General features: G+C 37.5%; 1 protein-coding gene across 2 annotated transcripts in view; it reads right to left on the bottom strand.

The window, feature by feature from the left end:
• CCDC88A (coiled-coil domain containing 88A) overlaps positions 1 to 20,882 on the bottom strand; it is a 93,861-nt gene that overhangs the window by 23,300 nt on the left and 49,679 nt on the right. For both annotated transcript variants that reach the window (XM_083373193.1, XM_083373192.1), the window contains exons 18-28: positions 19,700 to 19,876; positions 16,709 to 16,870; positions 13,053 to 13,330; positions 12,745 to 12,888; positions 11,479 to 11,665; positions 8,698 to 8,843; positions 7,878 to 7,970; positions 6,863 to 7,077; positions 2,805 to 2,888; positions 1,429 to 1,632; positions 1,108 to 1,179 (exon numbers count right to left, since the gene is read on the bottom strand). In XM_083373193.1, the coding sequence (XP_083229319.1) occupies positions 1,108 to 1,179; positions 1,429 to 1,632; positions 2,805 to 2,888; positions 6,863 to 7,077; positions 7,878 to 7,970; positions 8,698 to 8,843; positions 11,479 to 11,665; positions 12,745 to 12,888; positions 13,053 to 13,330; positions 16,709 to 16,870; positions 19,700 to 19,876 (1,762 nt within the window). The remainder of the gene's footprint in view (positions 1 to 1,107; positions 1,180 to 1,428; positions 1,633 to 2,804; positions 2,889 to 6,862; positions 7,078 to 7,877; positions 7,971 to 8,697; positions 8,844 to 11,478; positions 11,666 to 12,744; positions 12,889 to 13,052; positions 13,331 to 16,708; positions 16,871 to 19,699; positions 19,877 to 20,882) is intronic.

Consider the following 20,882-nt stretch of genomic DNA (forward strand, 5'->3'; position numbering starts at 1 on the left):
GTGCGGATCCCGCTTCCGGGGCCAGTTCCAAACAGGCTGCGACCCAGTACTGGGCTGCAGCCTGGGGGTTGGGGACCCTTGCTCTACAGCAGTAAAAAAAGATATGAAACAAGAAAAATAGAATTGTTTAGAATTTAAAACATGGTTAAAAATAGCATGTAAACATGTAGAAAATTAATTTTGTTTAAAGCATTTACAATAGATTTTGCATGGATGTCACCTATGCAGAAATGCCATCTCAATAGAACAAAAACACTCCTAATTTAACATCATGTACACTTAAAACAATATAGAGACAGTATTAATATAGTTCAGACTAATGCATTTGATTTAAATCAGACATGTCAAACACAAGGCCCAGGGGCCGGATCAGGCCCGCGAAGTGGTTTCATGTGGCCCGCAAAGCCATCCTGGAAACAGTGAGGGAACAGCCCCCTCTGCCTTGGCCCTGGCCCAGAGACCCTCCTTCTGCCAGAGACCCTCAGATCTGTCCCACTCCTGCCCAGGCCCCCATAGGCACCCTTGATGCGAACAATGTAGAGCTGGCCATGCCCACCCAGTAGGCCATACGCACTCTAGCCACGCCCACCCAGTAGGCCACGCCCACCCTGGCCATACCCACCCGGCCCCGAGGGCAACTGCAATGCTGATGCGGCCCTCAATGAAATTGAGTTTGACACCCCTGATTTAAATCAATTTTGAATGATCAATTAAATTTTATTTAGCTGTAGCTTCTATTTCAGCACTCTCTGATTATATTTGATAAAGATAATAAATTAATATATGTGAACATATGTTAAGAAACAGATTGTCTAACTGACTTTCAACACTGAACTCTGACATCTAGAACTGAAGGAGAACTGAAGAAATGAACCTTGCACTCAACTGTTTGTTTTACTTAAACAACTGCATTAGGGAAATGGGGAAGGAATTTTATTACATGAAATGAAAAAAAAAAAGATAAGATGAGTTGATGAGATGAAATGCAAAGTTGAAAGAAGAGAGAAAAATAGTCAAAAACTGCCAAATGTTCACTTGCAAAACTGTTTTTAGTTAAACTTCATCAATGTTCCCATAATGAGAACTTATTTAAAGTATAAATCTTACCTTGAATTCTTGAACCTGTACTAGAATCGTCACTAATTCCTTGTGGACTGACATCTTCAAAAGATGTTGCATCTAGGTGGAAAACAAACATCAAAACCTTAATATTAGTTTATCATTTAGAAAATGCTATGAAATAGTTTTTGCTCCAATAAATTCATGTTCTCACAAATAGTCAGTCAGAAATATAGACCTTTTCCCCACTACGTAAATCTGTATTATAAATATTTGCTGAAAAGTCATGAAATATTAAGCATGAATAGATTTCAATACCACTAGTGTTGCTAACACAGCCATACCACACTGAAAAGATTCTACCTATACCTTTATTATTAAGCAACTGCTTGGATCTCAAGCCTGCAGCAGAGTTGACAGTTGCAAAGTTGATGGATGTAGTAGAGAAGGCCATAGATCCCAATTCTTTTCTCCTTTTACCCGTGGATATATCATCAGGACCTTCCAGATGCTCAGAACTACCTATCCATTGTCCTCCTGCTAAGACCATGGACTGCATCAGGTCATTCATTGCTGGGATGCAAATGAAAGCAAATGAATCAGCATGATTCAATGATTTTTCTGCATTGTAAAATGCTTCACATTTATCTCTAATCATCACACTGAAAGCTACATTCCATGTTCCTATATGTTACAACATGCATTTGACTGAATGAATGAAAAATGTTAAAAAGCAAGGCTTTCTTGTAGAGATGACTGTAAATGTTTTTAACTGCCATGCTTGTGCTGAAATGCTACATAAATATATATTAGAAGCTCTGATGTTTGTAATGGTAAGTGGAATGAACAGGGTAAGAGGAGCACAAGTGCTTATATAAAGTCAGTGCTGGCAATGATAAGGGGCCCTTTATTGTGCAGGCTTCTACAGGGATAGATAATTGCGCATAACACTAGAGATAAGGTTCTAAATTAAATGTGCTCTGTAACAGTTATCTACATATTACATCCTTAACTTAAAACTAAATTTAAAAATGAGATTCACTTTGCAGATGTGTGCCTGGTACCTAGTTATTCATATGCATTTATGCACATATGCTCAAATGTATATAGGTGTTCCTCGTTTAACAATCACTTATTCAAAGACTTTCCAAGTTACAATTGTGCTGAATAAATGGTACTTATGACCGGTCCTCAAAGTTCCAGTCATCACACTACCCTGCAATTGCATAATCTGGGCATCTGGCAACTGTGGTCATGTGATCATCATTTGCTATCCCTGCCAGCTTCCAACAAGTAAAGTTAATGGGGAAGCTGGCAGGAGGTTGCAAGTGGCCAGCATGTGACATTGCGCTTAACCTGGACACTGGACTTGCTTAACAAAGGTAACTAGAACTGGAGGAACTGAATCACTAAGTGGCATGTTTGTGTAACATTGTGTTTTATGACCACATTACTTAATGATGGAAATTCCAGTCCCAATTATCATAGCTACCTGAGGATTACCTGTAACCTCCATAATTTGAGCATATAAAAGTATCTTCATTTTGTGTTATTTATAGAGCCCAATAGTTATGTATATTCAGTGTCAGTGTTTAGAAACATTGCTTCAGCTCCTTGTATACAGCAGGACTTGCACTCTGCAGAATAGGAAAAAATAGTGCAGTCCAGGGAAGGGTTAGGAAAGTTAGTAATAGATGCCAGCGTAGCCATTTAAAAAGAAGCTGAACTTTTTCATAAAGTCTTACACATGGAGCGACGGTAGAAGGCCTTCATTTTGTCTTTTTCCTTCGGTCTGTTCCTCAAAAAGGGCAGTCTTTTCAGTGCAACCACTTTTATGTCATAGCAGAAGGAAAAACAGAAACGGTAAATCAAAGAAAAAGGGGAGAAGAACAGATGGAAGTTAAATGCTGAAACTAAGGACAGAAATGAATGTTTGAGTCTCCACTAGGTGCAATTTACTAACAGCTATTAATTTCATGTTGCTGAAGGACAATGAAATTATGAAACCTCCATAGTGAAGCTTCTAAAACATCCAGAAACCCTGGAAATCCTAAGGGAGGAACAAAAAGAATTTCCACTGTTCAGGATTAATAAATGTCTGAAAAACCAATCTAACAAAACCCAAACCAAGCACTGACTTTGAGACAGAAAGTAAGTTAGAAAGCACCAAGTAAGTTTTTGGAGATTGAAAAATGTCTTTAAAATGCTAATTTGGTTTATTAAAGATCACTGAGCTTTGTCCTTACTTGCTGCCAAATTGTGGCTGTAGTTTTTTTTTTTAAATTATTTGTTCGTTTGAGCCTGTTTTATTTCACTAAACTGTTGTGTATATCAGTTGCAAGGTTCACTTTTTTAATATAATGCCAAGATTCACACATTGCACTAAGCCATAATCTTCTCTGTTTTTGCCTTAATTAATGCATGGAGCAGGGTCAGAGAATAAATATATTTTGTTCTTGGACAATAAACCATTTGAAACTATTTGCTGTTGGCTTACTGATTGGGTTCATACATTATGTTAACTGTAACATGATTTCATTATAACTTAGTGTGATATATGAATCAAGCTATTGTAGTTTACTTATTATTTATCTGTTTGCTTATTAATTATTAAATAAATATGCTGCTGATTCCCAGTGATTCTGGGTGACTCACAAGTAAAAAAAAACATATGTGTATTAGCTTAATGTGGTTTCTTCCATAAATCATGGTTTATAAAGTTTAACATAGCATGTTGTATAAACTCAACAACTGCATCCTATAATAATAAACAAACGTGAATATATACCATATAGTTTCCTCTCTTAGTCCCAATTTCCTTTGTGTCCTATCAAGCATCCATTCCACATGGACATAAGACAAGGACCAATAAAAATACGAGGGGGGAAAATTCAGGAATTGGTCAAATAAGAGCCAAGATATCTATCTTTATCTGCAAAGCAGACTTTAATATATCTAACTTTTTGTATTAGTCACAGTTAAAACAAGCCATGGCTAAGCATGACCAACCATATCTAATTAAGAAAGGAAGTGCAAAAAAAATGTAAACAATCCAATAGTATGTCATCTTAAATAATAACTCTTGGGTATTGGGGCAGGCGATGGTATCATTCAGAAAACTGATACCATAACAAAAGAAAAAAGAAAAATATGACATTGAAGTGATGTTAAAATCAAGCAGGGAGTACATACAAAAATAATTTTAAATTCAGTGTTACAAAAGGATTGTATTGCAGTCCAAACACAAAGCATATATGTACATTATTAATCTCAGAAAAATAATGAGAAAAATCAAAATGATGTTCAATAAGATTAACTTCCAAGAAGTTATATATACCACAATCTTAGAAAATTTAATCTTTACTTATGACCTATCTATTTTCATATGCACTGCATTTTTCACTGAGTAAAGAGTAGAAAAATTCCCAGAAGTACAAATCGTTCCCATCTACCGATTCCAACTTTGCCGCTCTCATCTAAGTGAAACCAGGACTGAGTACTTCCAGTTATTATCTCAATCAATAACTCCATCCTAACGCTTCAATTCTGGATATATATTTCTAGGAGTACACATGAAAAAAATATATTTGTCAGTCTCTGTCAATGATTTAGCCAATTTGGTGAAGAAAGTGGTGTTGCTGTACTTTGAACTCTTTATTATTTTGATCCTTTTTCAGTCTGGATTTATATTGGATTTGACAAGCAGACCATCTTGTTTAATCTGGTGAATTCAGAAATAGATAGGGAAGAGCTACTTTGTTGATAGTTCTAAATCTGTTGTCAGCTTTCGATAGCATTAAGTAAATATTTGAAGGAGAGCTGAAATTGGACATACAATTTAGTGGTGGTTCCTTCCTGTTTTTCCAGATGCTATCAGAAAGTGATACTAAGATTTTGCTTGACCTTTTTGGAATTATCTTTTATGGTACCACAAAGTTCTATCTTCTCCCTATCTTAGTTAATATGAAGCACTGAGAAGAAACATGTATAGTTTGGAGCTAGATCTCATAAATGTGCAGATAACACACAGCCAACTTGTTTGGATTTCAAGTTTGGACTGCAGTTCTCCAAGGTGTAAGAAACAGAATGGGAGAAAACAGTGGGATTCAGTACAGACAAGATGGAATTTGTATTGATTCTAAGAACTGGAAATCACAAGTCAGCTGCTATACAGCAGTAAAAACTGATAATCTGTAATGGTGAAGCTGACAAAGAGCCTATCTCATCCATTCTACACATTATATCAATGAAGGAGAGGTAAAAAGTGAAAAAAATTCACTCAAATCTATATTATAGATATATTGTACTTCATAGACAGTACATTCAGTCAAGCAGTACATAAAAATGTAGGTCAGAATGTAACTGTAAATCACAAGGTATCTATTATAAGCTTCAGTTTCGCTGAGAGGCACAGAGTGAACAGAAGCTTCAGTGCTTGTTATCTGAAACACGTAAATGATACCAAATTGTCATTAATATAAAACTACAAAAAGAACATTTTCTGTTCATTTTAAAACAAAACATTATTTAAAATGTTTGTGTAAAAATATAAAAATTAAAAGGTAGGCACTACATTTACAACTTTTGGCAATAGGTAAAAATTTTAAGCTATTGTCTTATGAAATATATATTGTATTTTTCTTAATTTATGAATGAAAAACTGCTTTTGTTAATTAAATAACAAACAAATATTAAGAATTCAGCATTCTAACAATGGATATACATTGTTTTGATATAGTTCAAATAGCTTGAGAACAGAATTCTGAACAGTGAGCACAAAATTCTAACGCTCATAGACTGGGTTGTGAAAATAAACAATAAGCATTCTGCAATTTTATAGATCCCACTAAGTTTACTATTTAAGGTCTGAACATTGCTAAGTCTGAATTTCCATACTTTGGGGTTTGTGTGCTAAACAGATCCTATTTGCTACTAATACAACCTAAGATCAATCAAAATTGGCCAGTGTTGCTACTGAATATATTGTTGTTTTGATGGCAGAGCACTATTAAAATATACAAGCAAAATGAATATTAATATGCCAATTGCTTGTTTCCCTAAGTTTACATAATAAGCACGGATGATGGCTATTCTTAAATTGAAGGCTAGAATGGTGTTGTGCTTAACATATTGGACTAGAAATCAGGAGAGTCAAGTTGTAGTCCACCCATAGCCTGGAAATTTTTGGACCAGTTGCTCTTTGTCAGTCCAACTACCTCACAGGGTGGTTGTATGGAAAAGCAAGAGATGGAACCGTTATGTACATTGCCATGAGCTCCTGAATGAAAGGTGGCATATATGTGTAATAGGTATATAAATACATTCCTCATCAGTATGCAGCTGAGCTTTACATATAATATATGTGAACCAATACACCATCTCTTCCATGCAATGTTGGAGGCAGGGTTGCACTTTATTAACTTCATCAGATGGCAGGTTGGTAATGGACATGCAGACAAATCGGATCAACTCTATAACTATATAAAAGATGTTCATAAGGAAGCATTTTACAGGAAAATTTCATGATAAAAATGTGAGTGAATGAGAAAAATAAGAATTCGGATAAAGGAGGTACAAATTTCACCAGCCAATTCTAACCCATTTCTTAATTTTGTTTTCAATAGTGAAGCCCTGGAAGACATTTAGGAGTATACTCTGCTGTAGAGGTTGCTTCTCCACTATCAACCACATAATAAGTACTGTATTAGAATACTTTAAATGTAGTTTCCTCTCCCCAATAGATTTTGAACTGGAAACATTACAGCAGATACTACTCCCTATTTAAATTTAAAAAATTACTCACTGCTGCTTTTTTTAGTCCCCACTGTCTGGCCATCTTCAAGTGAATTTGAGCCCACAGAGGAACTATCTTGACTATCTTGATGTGGCAGCTGAAGAAAACCTTCACTAGATTCTGAGCGGGTTGGTGTTAGAGTCAGAGATTTGAGGCGTTCTCGGTTGACATCTTTCTTTGATTTTATCAATTTCCTCATTTTCAGAGTAATCCAGTTGCCTCTCCTTTTGAAAAACAAAATGAAAAAGAATGTGAAAGGTTTATACAATATAAAGAGAAACCAGTCAACTGAAACTGAAATGCTATTCATCTGATGAAATGCTGAAGATGGGACATAAGCATGCAGCAACAGCTCTTAAGTAGTGTACTATTGTTTTGGAAAGCCAATTAGCTCTGACTGACCTATTTAACGATACTGTATGTTCCTGAGCAGTAACTTGCTTTTTTTTAAGTTGGCAAAGAATTTAAGCCAAATGATGTTTCCAAATTGTGAAGAATTCTAACATTGACAATATTAACTCCTTCCAACAACTATTCTTGAAGAAAAAATTCAAAATATTCCACTTGAAGGAAGACTTTTGCCTTCATGGCGAGGGAACTACAGAAGCATTAAACCATGTTTGTTATATTGCCTTTATTCCAAAGGTTACTGTTACAGGTAATAACTCCCCATATGAATACTTTTAACCATATGAATGTTGTCCAATTAATGTGATTTTATTTCTGATTCTGAATGAGGCATTTTATAATTTTACATTGTACTTGACATTCATTGTACTTTAACCACATCAGTTTTATAACACTTTATTTTTATTACGATTTTTAATTTGCTGTCTCAGTTTGTGATTTTCGGTTCTGAACGGATAAATAACCAAAATAAATTGATTGACTGACTGATGAAAAAGAATGCTAAATTTAGAATTTGTTAACATTCAAAAATAAAATTGCTTTTCTCTGGTCATGTGACTACAAACAATTCCCAACAGAAAGAAAACAACATCCTTTAACTTAGCGGTCACATTACCTTCTAGGGGGAGATGGTTCATAGAATTTATACTGATCCATAATCTTTTCTTCTAATTTTTCTTTTTGTCTTCTCAATTCATTCAACTTGTCACTATAAAAAAATACATTTTAGAAGGACATATTTCTACAAAATTGCTTTTCCTTTTAATTTTATATCTAAATATTTTAATACCTTTTCATTACAGGTCTCACTTTATGAATATTTTGATTAAGACGACACCTTCGACTACAATTCCCTTTTGCACAAAAACTGCAGTCTTGGATGATAGATGCTAATAATGAATGGGGTTGGCATGAAAATTCTCTCTAATTCATAAGTATTTTATGAAGTATTTTATGCAGTTACTGGAGTATAGTAGTCATTAAGTAGTCACAGCAAGACTCAGATTACATTTTAATGGTAAATGCAAACATTATTTAAAACATATTGCTTTAAAACAGTCATTTTATATCATTTACATCTTTACTCAAATAAATTGAAAAGATGTATTTTAAAGAATCTTATCATTCCTTACTAATAAAAACATCAGGGGTAAAAACAGATTGCTTATAACTTGTAATTTAGAAATCTGTCAATTTCTTTAATTGCTTACACAGAATCTCAGTAAGATTCATTCAAATTAATTCAACACTGAATATGCTTTCATAATGAACATGAGTGACTAAAATCTGATAAGGTGTTAAACATTTTTCTTAAGGTGTTAAAACATTTTTCATCCATTCTTAAGAAAATGTCCCAATAACATTTTCATGATTTATATTTGACAATTCAATGGCAGCTATGATTTTGTAGCTGGCTTTCCTGAACTGATACCCACATATATTGTCTTTGCTCAACATGGAAGAGATCTTTGCTTTCCATATTCTGTTCCAAAAGTGTTCTGTTTTGTAGCATTAAAGTCTGTATTTGGTCCAGTAGATGTCTGTTTTCTTCTTCTAAGTTCCCTTTTAGTTGGCTAAGCAACTGTAAAAATGTCCAGACATAACATTTAGTGCAAATAGTGAGCCAATTTTATTTATACAGTGCAATTAACTAAGATAACTAATTAATAACACAAGCTTGCCCTAGAAAATACATTATTTTTAGTTGCTTTTCTTTTAACCAAAAACACTCTGCTGGTTCTCTTTAAGTTTTATTATATTTTTGGCTATCAGTAAATATATCTAGTATTATAGCTAATGGGAATGGTATATGACAAATTTCCTTTTGGGAATATTTCAGGGCATTTGTCAGATTTTTGCCTCTCTTTTACACACAACTTAAAACAATGATTATTCAACATGAAGGTTTCTTATTTTTAGGGATAACAGAAGAATCCAACAATGCTAACACATTCTTTTGTCCTAGAAAGAATAGATTGTAAACTGAGTAAACTGAGAACTCAGTTCTGCATTTACATTTAGTTTCATTCATATAGTGATCAACTATCACTATAGTGATCAATTATCAACTATTGTGAAGTAGTAATACCACTTTATAATGCCTTGGTAAGGCCACACCTGGAATACTGCATCCAGTTTTGGTCATCACGATGTAAGAAAGATGTTGAGACTCTAGAAAGAGTACAGAGAAGAGCAACAAAGATGATCAGGGGACTGGAGGCTAAAACATATAGGGAATGGTTGCTGGAATTGGGCATGTCTAGTTTAATGAAGAGAAGGACGAGGGGGGACATGATAGCAGTGTTCCAATATCTCAGGGGCTGCCACGAAGAAGAGGGAGTCAAGCTATTCTCCAAAGCACCTGAAGGCAGGACAAGAAGCAATGGATGGAAGCCAAGCAAAGAGAGAAGCAACCTAGAACTAAGGAGAAATTTCCTGACAGTTAGAACAATTAACCAGTGGAACAACCAACACTGGAAGTTTTTAAGAAGAGACTGGACAGCCATTTGTCTGAAATGGTATAGGGTTTCCTGCCTGAGCAGGGGGTTGGTCCCTTCCAACTTACTTACTTACTTACTTACTTACTTACTTTATTTATTTATTATCACCATCCTCATCATCATCCTCATCATCATGTCATTATTATATAACAGAGATCTGTTTAATAAAGGAGCAAGGAAAACTGGGAATGTGGGAAAAGAGCATAAATAATGAAATAAAGGTCTATGAGTAATCTCTGAGTCACACCAGAAATCATGGAAATATCACTGTTGTTTCTAAACTTGTTAAGACCTGGCATCCTCTTGCATACCAGTTGTTATAACTAGTCTACATGATCTGGAATGGATGACCTTAAGAGAACGGATTCTTTCTGTTTACAGTTTCTTGTACAAAACCTAAGGTGGGGGGGGAATGCCAGACTGCCCTGCTGCAAAAGAGTGGGGTGGGAAGACAGTCGGGCGAGACGGCAGCTGTGTGTTTGGAGGAGGGTAGCCCGAGGAAGACGTAGCAGACGGCAAAAGGGCCAGATGGCCCTGCTGCAAGAGTGGGGTGGACAGGGAGATGGGCGAGACGGCAGCGGTGTGTTCGGAGGAGGGCAGCCCGAGGAAGGCGCAGATGGAAAAAGGGCCGGACGGCCCTGCTGCAAAAGAGTGGGGTGGGAAGTTAGGCAAGATGGCAGCGGTGTGTTCGGAGGGGAGCCTGAGGAAGGTGCAGCAGACGGCAAAGTATTTAAAACATCAATACAATACAAGAGTTAAAAACAGTTAAAATAATTAAATTTGATCCCTGAGGGGGGAAAAAAAACTCTCAGCCTAGGCCGGAAAGCTCAAAGAGCCAGGTCTTCAGGTCCCGGCGGAATGACTGAAGGTTGGCGGCAGTCCTAAGCTCCACGGGCAGCTGGTTCCAAAGGGCAGGCGCACCCACTGAGACGGCCCTCCCCCTGGGTGTTATCCACCGGCAGTCTTTTACAGGCGGCACCCTGAGAAGGCCCTCCAAGTGGGAGCGCACAGGACGAAGGGAACTTGATGTCGGCAGTAGGTGTTCCCTCAAATATCCCGGACCCAAGCCATTTAGGGCTTTATAGGTCATCACCAGCACCTTGAATCTCACCCGGAGGGCAACCGGAAGCCAATGTAGCTCGCGGAGTAGAGGTGTTATATGGGAGTATCGGGAAACCCCCATCACAACTCGCGCAGCAGCATTCTGCACCAGCTGAAGCCTCTGAGTGGTCCTCGAGGGCAGCCCCATATAGAGAGCGTTGCACTAGTAATAATGGCACCATGAGATAAATTCTGTGACTGGAAGTCTCTTTTACAAATAAGTCCTATCTTTGATGCTGGGCTTTGGCGGGGTGAGTGGGCACGTTTTGCTATTTCATACTAGACAGACCACCATCACATTCTGTTCTAACTTGTTCCCAAACCTTCAGAGCAGAGACCAGATAAAATATTAAAAAACATCCATCAAAAATATTCTTCTACCAATAGAATCAAAGATAAAATCACCCCCTAACGTAGTTCCAAACTATTCCCAGTAATGTTTTCTTGAAACCCCAGGATAGAATAAATTGAAGGCCAAGGAATTTAGAGACCATATTTAAAAATATGTTAAATTATGAAATTTGTATTTCTAATTTACTTATAAATGCATATAAATATACCATATATTTAATTACACTGTAATAAAGCATTGTAAGGATAGTATAAACTGATTACCTCGCATTGATTATTTAATTTTGTGTGAGTAATGTCCAGTTGTTGATATTGTTCTTTAAGTTTAGAAAATTCAGCCTCTAGTCTTGTTTGCTCTAGTTTAGAACTGTTTAATAAAGTTTTTAAATTCTTGTGATCAACCTGAAGAACTTCATTCTCTTTCAAAAGTTGTATGTATGTATGATTTAATCTGTAATTAATAATGATAAAAAATGAAACAATATTACCATAAAATTTGCTTTCACAAAGTGTCTGTAAACATTGGTGTTTATATATCTTAAGTTTATTATTTTTATACATACAAGTACAAGTACACCTAATATTATTTCCTCCGATTTTCCCTATAAAAACAACCTTATGAGGTATCAATGAAGGAGAATATTAGGGTTGAAATAAGAGATCCTTGGTGCTCTCTGATGATGTTACCTAGTTAGGGTAATGAAACATCTGAAAGAAAACAAGCAAGTTCAGAGAGCACCATGGATCATTGTGAGGTATGCATGTAGTATTTTTCTTATAACAAAAACAAAGCCTGAGTACCAATGCTACAACCTTTTTTGTATAGTATTTTCCTCATATCTAAGATGAATTTCTATGAATATATTAGAGATGGATTGCAACGTTCTTAAAATAGCTCAGGTTTTAACAATGCTTTTGCACTGTGATAAGTAAAATCCAATACCGCACAAATAGAAATGTCCTGTTTTTTTTCCTTTCCCATTCCCCTTTATTCCTCAAAATCTCTTCCACTGATTTTAAAAATCAGAACAGATTTTGATATATAGACTTGATTTCAAGGAAAGGGAAGATTATCTTTCTACTGGTTTTGCCAATGGAAGAAATTACATCAACTGAAAGACTTTACTGTATTTCAATTATGATCATAGTCAAATTTCAGTCTCTATAATACAATATATAGAATGATGCGCCTCCATTCCCCAGTAATGTACTTGCATTTCAGGCACCTTGCAAATGGCTCACCTTTATAACTTTATATGGTCATGTGACTGTGATTTGCAACTTTTTTTTACTGATTTCTGGCATTTTTTGCCAGTTTCTGACAAGAAACATTCATTCATAATGGGCTTGCACTTATGACTGCAGCGTTCACTTAATGACCACAGAGATTGCCCTAACAATCGCCACAGAAAAGGTTGTAAAATAAGGCCAATCTCAGCTTATGATTGTAATAACTTACAACTGAAAATCTGGTCCCAATTGCAGATATAACCAAAGGACTACTTGTAATTCATTAGTATTGTTTCTCACCTATCATTTTCTTCACAAAGCTTTTTGTATTCCACTGCTACCATTTCATGTTTCTTGTTTTGCTGAAGCATTTTCTCTTGCTCCACTTTGAGGCCTTTTTCCAATTCCTCTAGTTGTACTTTTTGCTGAAGTAATTCACTGTATCTGTCAAGTGAATATAAAATTATAAGAAAAATTCTCAAATATAAATTGTAAAAATAATTAAGAAAGTATATTTTGCTTTTTTATTAAACTGTTTTATTTCCTAAATCAATGTAAACCATTCTATGGCTTTCCTAATTTAGCTAGATTTAGCACAATGTAATTACCTGTCTTCTAAATCCTTATATTCTACCTCAAGATTCTTATGTACAGATTTAAGGTTTCCATGTTTAGAAATGAGAGACTCATATTCAGCTGCTTGCCGCTCATGAAGTTGTTCCAATTTTTCATGATCTTTGATTAGAGAATCATAAAATGACTTCAGGTCTTCCCGTTCCTTTATTATGGATTCATTTTCATTTTCTAAGGTTGATTGTTGAATCAAGAGCTGTGCATTCTGGTTCATAAGTGATGTGCTTTGGGAATTAATTGTTGAATTCTCCACCTACAATGAAAAAAATAGTAATTAGCCAATGGATAACGGACTCCTTTTAATGTATAAAGAAATGTTTTTCGTTGCCATCTTCTTTCAGCTACAGGTAGCGCTTGACTTACAACAGTTCATTTAATGACCGTTCAGTTACAACAGCACTGAAAAAAGTGATTTATGACCATTTTTCACAGTTACAACCTTTGTAGTATTCTCCTAAATCATGTGATCAAAATTCAGATGCTTGGCAACTGATTCATACTTATGACCATTGCTGTGTCCCAAGATCATGTGGTCACCTTTTGCAAGCTTTTGACAAGTCAATGGGGAAGCCAGATTCACTTAACAAGTTACTAACTTATCAACTGCAGTGATTCACTTAACAACTGTGGCAAAAAAGGTTGTAAAATGGGGTAAAACTCATTTAATAAATGTCTCACTTAACAACAGAAATTTTGGGCTCACTTTTGGTCTTAAGTTGAGAACTACCTGTATTTTGGTCTACAAATCTTGCCAGACCCAGTTAGCATGGATCCAAATTTGAGAAAACTGAATTTAGCCAACAGAACAATTTTGCACCTAGTTTGCATTACAGAAATGATTTAAAAAGGGGAAGGGAAGCAGTCAACAAATATAGCAGACATCTGATCAGCTGGACTCCTCCATTCTTAATCCTACAAGCTTGCCCCGTTGGAAGAATTCTTAAAGGCAGAAGGAGGACTGCAGAAGACTATTTGCAGGACTTCTGGGTTCTACATTCCATGGTCCACAGAGCCATTCTAACCAAATGTTCCTCTTGTAGGAAGATCTTTGGAAAGGAAGGCAGGAAAAACTCATTGAAAAAGTCTGCTTAACTGGACTTAAACCATCATGTAAATGTAGCAGCCTCTCTACTGTTCTCAAGTAGACACAAAAAAGTTACATAAGTAGATGTCCCGCAGAAAATTAGGAAGTTATGGGAAAAAGGTATCTAACAGCTCATGGAATCTTACAGCCCAAATAAATTCCCTATCAAACCATTACAAGACTGGTGACATACAAGGTCTGAAAACAGTACGATCATATGATATTCTGTGGAATGGAAGTATAAAGTCAGATTTCAAAGAGCAGAGGCACTCTGTGGTCCAGCAGGATCATTAGTAACAAGAGACAATTGCACTGGCATTACTTGGAAGTTACAGAAAAAACATACAATAAAATGTCTTATGTTCACATATCACACTAATGACATAACTTGCATTGTGTGGTTAAAAACAAGGTTTTCACTATTAAGTGTGCAAGTAGTCTTTGCTTAATAGCCCTAACTGGGACTGCAACTCTCCCAAAAAAGCAAAATGATTGCTAAGTGGAAAATCAAATGATTAGGACTATGTTTTCAGCTGGAAAAAGACAAAACTAGTTACACCTAATTTTTGTTTGTCTCCTAAACACTTCCCCATACTTTGGAATGCTGTAGTGCTTATTTATTGCCTTGTATTTATTGAAGCAATGGGATGGCACTGCAGCATGGATTTAGTAGCGATAGGCATGTCCCTCCTGCAGACCAGAAAGATTGGAGATATTTCAAGAGAATACTGTAATCCATTTGCATAGTGTGCCGGCAGCTCCCAGCCCCAGGTTGTTGATGTGATTGCATTGCTTTCAAAGCAAATATGAGGGCAATTCAGAAATAAACTGTATTTGGTTAGCAATGACAGACTCACAGATATAGAACTTTTATTATAGGTATTAGAAAACATTACATTACTTTTTAACATAATTGCCATTGAAATTGAGGCTCTTGTCATAACGTTATAAGGTTTGAAATTCCTTAATAGTAGTCGCTTGGTGCCAAATCTGGTCTATGGGGGTGTGTGATTAAAAACATCCCAATGGAATTGCTTCAAAAGTTCTTGGGTGCATCTACTCGTGTGCAGGCGAGCATTATCATAAACCAACACCACACCAGAAGCCAGCATGCCCTGACGCTTGTTATGGATGGTTTGTCTGAGTTTTCATGTTTCACAGTAGACGTCTGAATTGATGCTCGAACCATGCTCCATGAGCTTCACTAGCAGTACTCCTTTGGCATCTTCACATTTGGCGGGATTTTCTATGGACCACTTCCGGTGTGGTGTTGGTTTATGATAATGCTCGCCCACACACTGCTAGACGCACCCAAGAACTTTTGAAGCAATTATGTTGGGCTATTTTTGATCACTCCCCCCCCATAGCCCAGATTTGGCGCCAAGCAACTACTACCAAGGATTTTCAAACCTTATAAGGTTATGACAAGTGCCTCAATTTGAATGGCGATTATGTCAAAAAATAATGTAATGTTGTAGATTTCTAATGTGCATAATAAAAGTTCTGTATCTGTGAGTGTCTGTCATTGATAACCAAATGGAGGTTTATTTCTGAATTGCCCTCATAGCTTACTTGCAGTTTCTTTCTCTCAAATCAATATGTTCTGAAAGGGGGGGGGAGAAGAAAACACAAGTCAGACTTCCGATTTTGCGCCCATAGCACATGGCCGCACGAGAGCGGACCTCCGCTCTCCACGGCTAGTGTCAAAGAGGTGACCATGAAGGAGGGGCGCCCCGTTGATCATGAAGCGACGGCAGTCACTTTTATTAATATAAGTAAAATATAAACTGATTTAAAAGGATATTATATCTAGATACTATAAGATAGATAAAAAGTATAGTATTTTTATAATGCATGACATAAAATATAGGGAAAATTTGGACAGTTAGATGATTAACATGAAGAAATTATGACTGATAAGAGTTAGATTGAATATAAGGGAAATTAAGTGTAAACAAAAATTACGAAAATAGGATGCATGCTGAACTAATGAAATGATGGTTATAAGAATATAAGGTGGGAAAAAAGTCATACATAGAGATTATTACCATTTGTATAAATATAAAAAATGTCTATATCTAATCATTTATATATTGAAAATATTAAGAATTATATTTTGGTTAAGGTTGAAGAATATAAATGGGAGAAGGGAAGATCAAAGAAATATATCATTAATTAATATACTAATTATGGAATTATCAAACTTAATCATTATTGTTAATTATTATTGTCCTTTTTTCTTGTTAAAATATAAACCAAGACAACACGCTGTACACCAGGCTATCTATATATCTATATATATCTATATATCTATAACTATATCTATATCTATATCTGTATCTATCTATTTATCTATATGAAACCACAGGTCAGCACAGGATAATGCGTACTGAGTTTAATAGTGATCACATGACTGAGGTCATAAACAGGTTGTAAAGTTTTTTTTCCAGCACAAATGTAACTTTGGTCACTGAACAAATGGTCAGTAAGCAAGGACTACCTATAAGTTATGAATGTGGAGAAAATATTTATATATGAAAACAGAACCTGAAGTTTTGCATTTTGAGTTTGCAGGGTTGTATTTTGCTCCTGTAAGGAAACAGTCTGTCTTTGAAGTGCTACAATCTGAGCTTGCAAATTATTATTCTGAGTCTCAAGTTGCTTTAGTTGAGTTTTCAGGGCTTGCTTCTCTGCCTGCAGAGTTGCATTCTTTAGAAATAAAAAAAATACATATTAAATGCATGTACCTCTTCAGTACAACAACAAAATCACAATTTTTAAAATTCTGTATCCAACATTAAAAAATGTCCAAACTTTCAAAAGCAGTAAGTTAAGATCACAAATTATAACCATAACCTAAAAACAGATAATATTTAAGTTAAAATCCCACATTTCAAGCTGAAACTGTAGAGACATATTTAAACAACACTATATCAGAGATCCCCAACATTTTGGGCACCAGGGACTGGTTACATGGAGAGAGGTTTTTCTGCGGACCGGAGTGGATGTGGTTTTGTGTGCTGCCTGCATTCTATGGATGGGGCTTTGCTTGTTTGTGCAGACCGGTTGCTGGCATGCTGCGGCCTGGTACCGGTCCATGGACCCCTGCAATATATGACTGAGGGACAGTGATTAGGGAATCAGGTCAGAAATGGGGAAATCATGAGTTCTAGTCCCACCTTAGGCACAAAGCCAGTTGAGTGACCTTGAGCTATCATTTTCTCTCAACGCAGGAAGGAGGGAGTGGAAAACCATTTCTGAAAACTTTTGCCAGAAAACTGCAGGGACTTGTCTGGGCACTCTCTGAAAATGAGACACAACTGAATGGATGGGAACTAATCAAGGAGAGAACCAACCAAGAACTAAGGAGAAATTTCCTGATAGTTAGAATAATTAATCAGTGGAATGACTTGCCTCCAGAAATTGTGAGTGCCCCAACACTGGAGGTTTTTAAGAGACTGAACAACTATTTGTCTGAAATGGTATATAGTTTCGTGCTTGGGCAGAGGATTGGGCTAGAAGACTTCCATGGTGTCTTCCAACTCTGTTTTTCTGTTATTCTAGAAAAAAAAAGTGCAGAAATGTTGTCAAGGCTGGAACTGCGACCAGCGTGTTACAGTCTTGGCAACAGTTCTGCAGTCTTTTTTTCTGGCCAGCAGAGCTTCTCTGGATCAGAACAAGCTGAAGAGATCATATGCTCCATAAGAGTGCTTCTCACTCATGAGTAAAGAGTAGGAGATGATGAAAGGAACATCAGGCTTGCAACCTCAGTGGAGCCTTTAAATGGCACTGGGTCTAACCAAATACCACTTTCTAAAGCACTTTGGACTACAATTATTTAAAGGCTATAAATGATCTTTGAAACATTTTTATGGGACCACGTGGTAAACATTCCTATGGCAAGTGGTGTGACTAACAGGAAAAAAAAGGAACAAGAATTTAAAAATTAATTTGCAGCATAAAGCAAAATTAACAGTTGGGATTAAAAAATGTTTTTAAATGGACAAAGGGAACAGAAATGTTTTGGTGGACTTTGTTTATACAGTATTAAGTTCCTTTGAATTAACTAAATACTACATATGTCGCGCCCCGCAGGCCCGACATTCAGCAGGGGGGGCGCGACCGGTTGAAGCACCGCGCCCACGGGCCTTCCTCGTGGCAGGGAACTCAGGCCCCACCCATCTCGCCGCAGACGTACCTTCCTCGCGGCAGACGCCACCTGCACTCTCCCAGCTGGCAAAGAAGCGCCTGCCAAGGCCTCCTGAGGCCTCCTGGTCAGCTGGGGAGCGCGTGCATTCATGGAACAGCTCTGCCGGGCCCCGCCCAGTGCCAGCGTGCTCCGTGGCCTCCTCGTCAAGGGACGGGCCTGTCCAAGCTGCACTTCCAACACCGAGGCCGGAGCTGGTGCTGGCGAGAGACCACAGCACCGGCAGGACTGCTATGGGGCAGTTGCTGGCTCCCATCTCCCAGAGCTCATGGCGAGGGACTGAACCCACTGTACCAGACTGCGTGGGTGGGGACTTGGTGGTGCCAGGGACTGTGGGGGGTGGAGGGGTGTCTGGGGCCCAGGGTCAGGTGGGGACCATCCTTGGGTGGGGAATGGTTGTGGTGGATGGAGGTGGTGGGGCGCGGGGTTGCAGATTTAGGGCCGGGTGGGTACATACCTGGCAGGAGGAGAGCACCGGGTGTCAGGGCGAGGGGCAAAGGACATTGACGAGGGAGGGCGGGGTGTAAATAGGGGAGGGGCGGATGTTGGCGTGTTTGGGTGGAGCATGGGCGTATGCCTCAGGCGGCTATTTAGCAGCGTTGGTTGCAGGTAGCAGCCAACGCTGACTTCGTTTTTCCTTTGGACTGCTGTTTGCTTTACAATAAACTTTTCCTGTGGACTCAGCACTCGTTCCGGCTGTGTTATTTCCTGCTCTTCTGGACGAGGCTGAGAACATACTTCCATGGGGAAGTGTTTTGTTTGGATTCTCCAATGAAAATGATCGATAGACTCTAAAAGAGTCATTGGAAACCCAAGGACAAAAAAGGGTCATGTGAAGGGGCATAGACTGCAGAATTCTGAAGAAGAAAAATTATCCTTTTTTGTATTTTTTTCATTTTGAACTATAAACTATGATAAAGATGGCTACCTCTAGAAAAATAGTAGATAAAGAAGGGAAGGACAAAATTGTTGATTGACCAATCTGCTGAGATAACAGCTGAGAATTTACAAACAATGTTTGAGAAATGGGAAAGATTGTCACAGCTTCAACAGCAGCTGTAACACAGAGGAAAGACTGAATTTGGAAGAAAAAAATTCAGAGGAATACATACTGCTTATACAGTAGTCAAGAGGAAAGGGAAGGAACAGGAAGGAACCATGCTTGAGGCATGCACAAGAAAGGCCTGTGTCTAACTAAAAACAAATTAACCAAAGCCCACACAACTCTAAAAGATTCTAACATGTTGTCTGTACAAACATATCACCTGTGTAAGATCCACAAAAACCATACAATATTTAACAGTTTCTAGTAAAACAAATGAAATACTTACATTTCTTTCAACTTCAATTAATCTGTCTTTAACCTTCAAAAGTTCTCTAGTAGTTTCCTGATTCTCTCTTTCCCATTTAGTGACAGGCTGACTTTCTTCATCAAGTTTTGAAGAATAACTCTGTACCATTTTCTCCTCCTCTTGTCTTTGCTTGAGGGCTTCATAATTCTTTTTCACCTAAAGATAAATTAGTTCAAATTTTAATATATAAATTATTTATTACATTTCTACTCTATTTTCCCTCAAAAAATATATACATTTTAACTTCATAAAAACCAGTTGGAGGTTAGGTTGTAAGTCAGGGTAAACTGATTGAATGGAGACCTCAAACTAGGTCTCCCCAGTTCTAGTCAAATAATCTGATCATTATTAAAGTTTAAAGTTTAAAGTTTATTATATTTGTATACCGCCCTTCTCCCGAAGGACTCAGGGCGGTGAACAGGGCACATATAAAATACAAAGTACAAAAGTTAAAAGAGAATTAAATATAAGCCCAAGCTAAAACAATAAATAATAGTATAAAAAACCGCAATAAAAACCCCAACACATCCCCCATCAGGCCAGGCCGGCTTGTTCAAATAAATAGGTCTTCAGATCGCGTCGGAAGGAGCGAAGGTCAGGCGCCGTCCGGAGCTCAATTGGCAACTGATTCCATAAGTCCGGGGCGCCCACAGAGAAGGCCCTCCCCCTGGGGGCCACCAGACGACAGTCTCTGACCGGTGGCACCCTGAGGAGGCCCTCTCTGTGGGAATGCACAGGGCGGAGGGAAGTTGACGCCGGCAGCAGGTGATCCCCAAGGTACTCCGGACCCATGCCATGTAGGGCCTTGAAAACCATTACCAAAACCTTGAATCTCACTCGGAAGACAACTGGTAGCCAATGCAGCTCGCGTAGCAGAGGTGTAACATGGGAGTATTGGGAGACTCCCAAGACAACTCTCACGGCTGCATTCTGTACCAGTTGGAGCCTCCGAGTGGTCTTCAAGGGAAGCCCCATGTAGAGAGCGTTGCAGTAGTCCAGACGAGAGGTCACGAGCACATGAGGATCATTATTTCTATAACAACCTCTTTTGCTATGAACTGCAAAAATAAACAGGATAAAAATGCAAATAACAACCTGCTCAAGATCTGTCACGTTATTATAGAAATGTGGAGAATTAAGATTGAACACTTCTTGTCATTAC

This window comes from Vipera ursinii, assembly GCF_947247035.1.
Source record: "Vipera ursinii genome assembly, chromosome: 1".
Lineage (NCBI taxonomy): Eukaryota > Metazoa > Chordata > Lepidosauria > Squamata > Viperidae > Vipera > Vipera ursinii.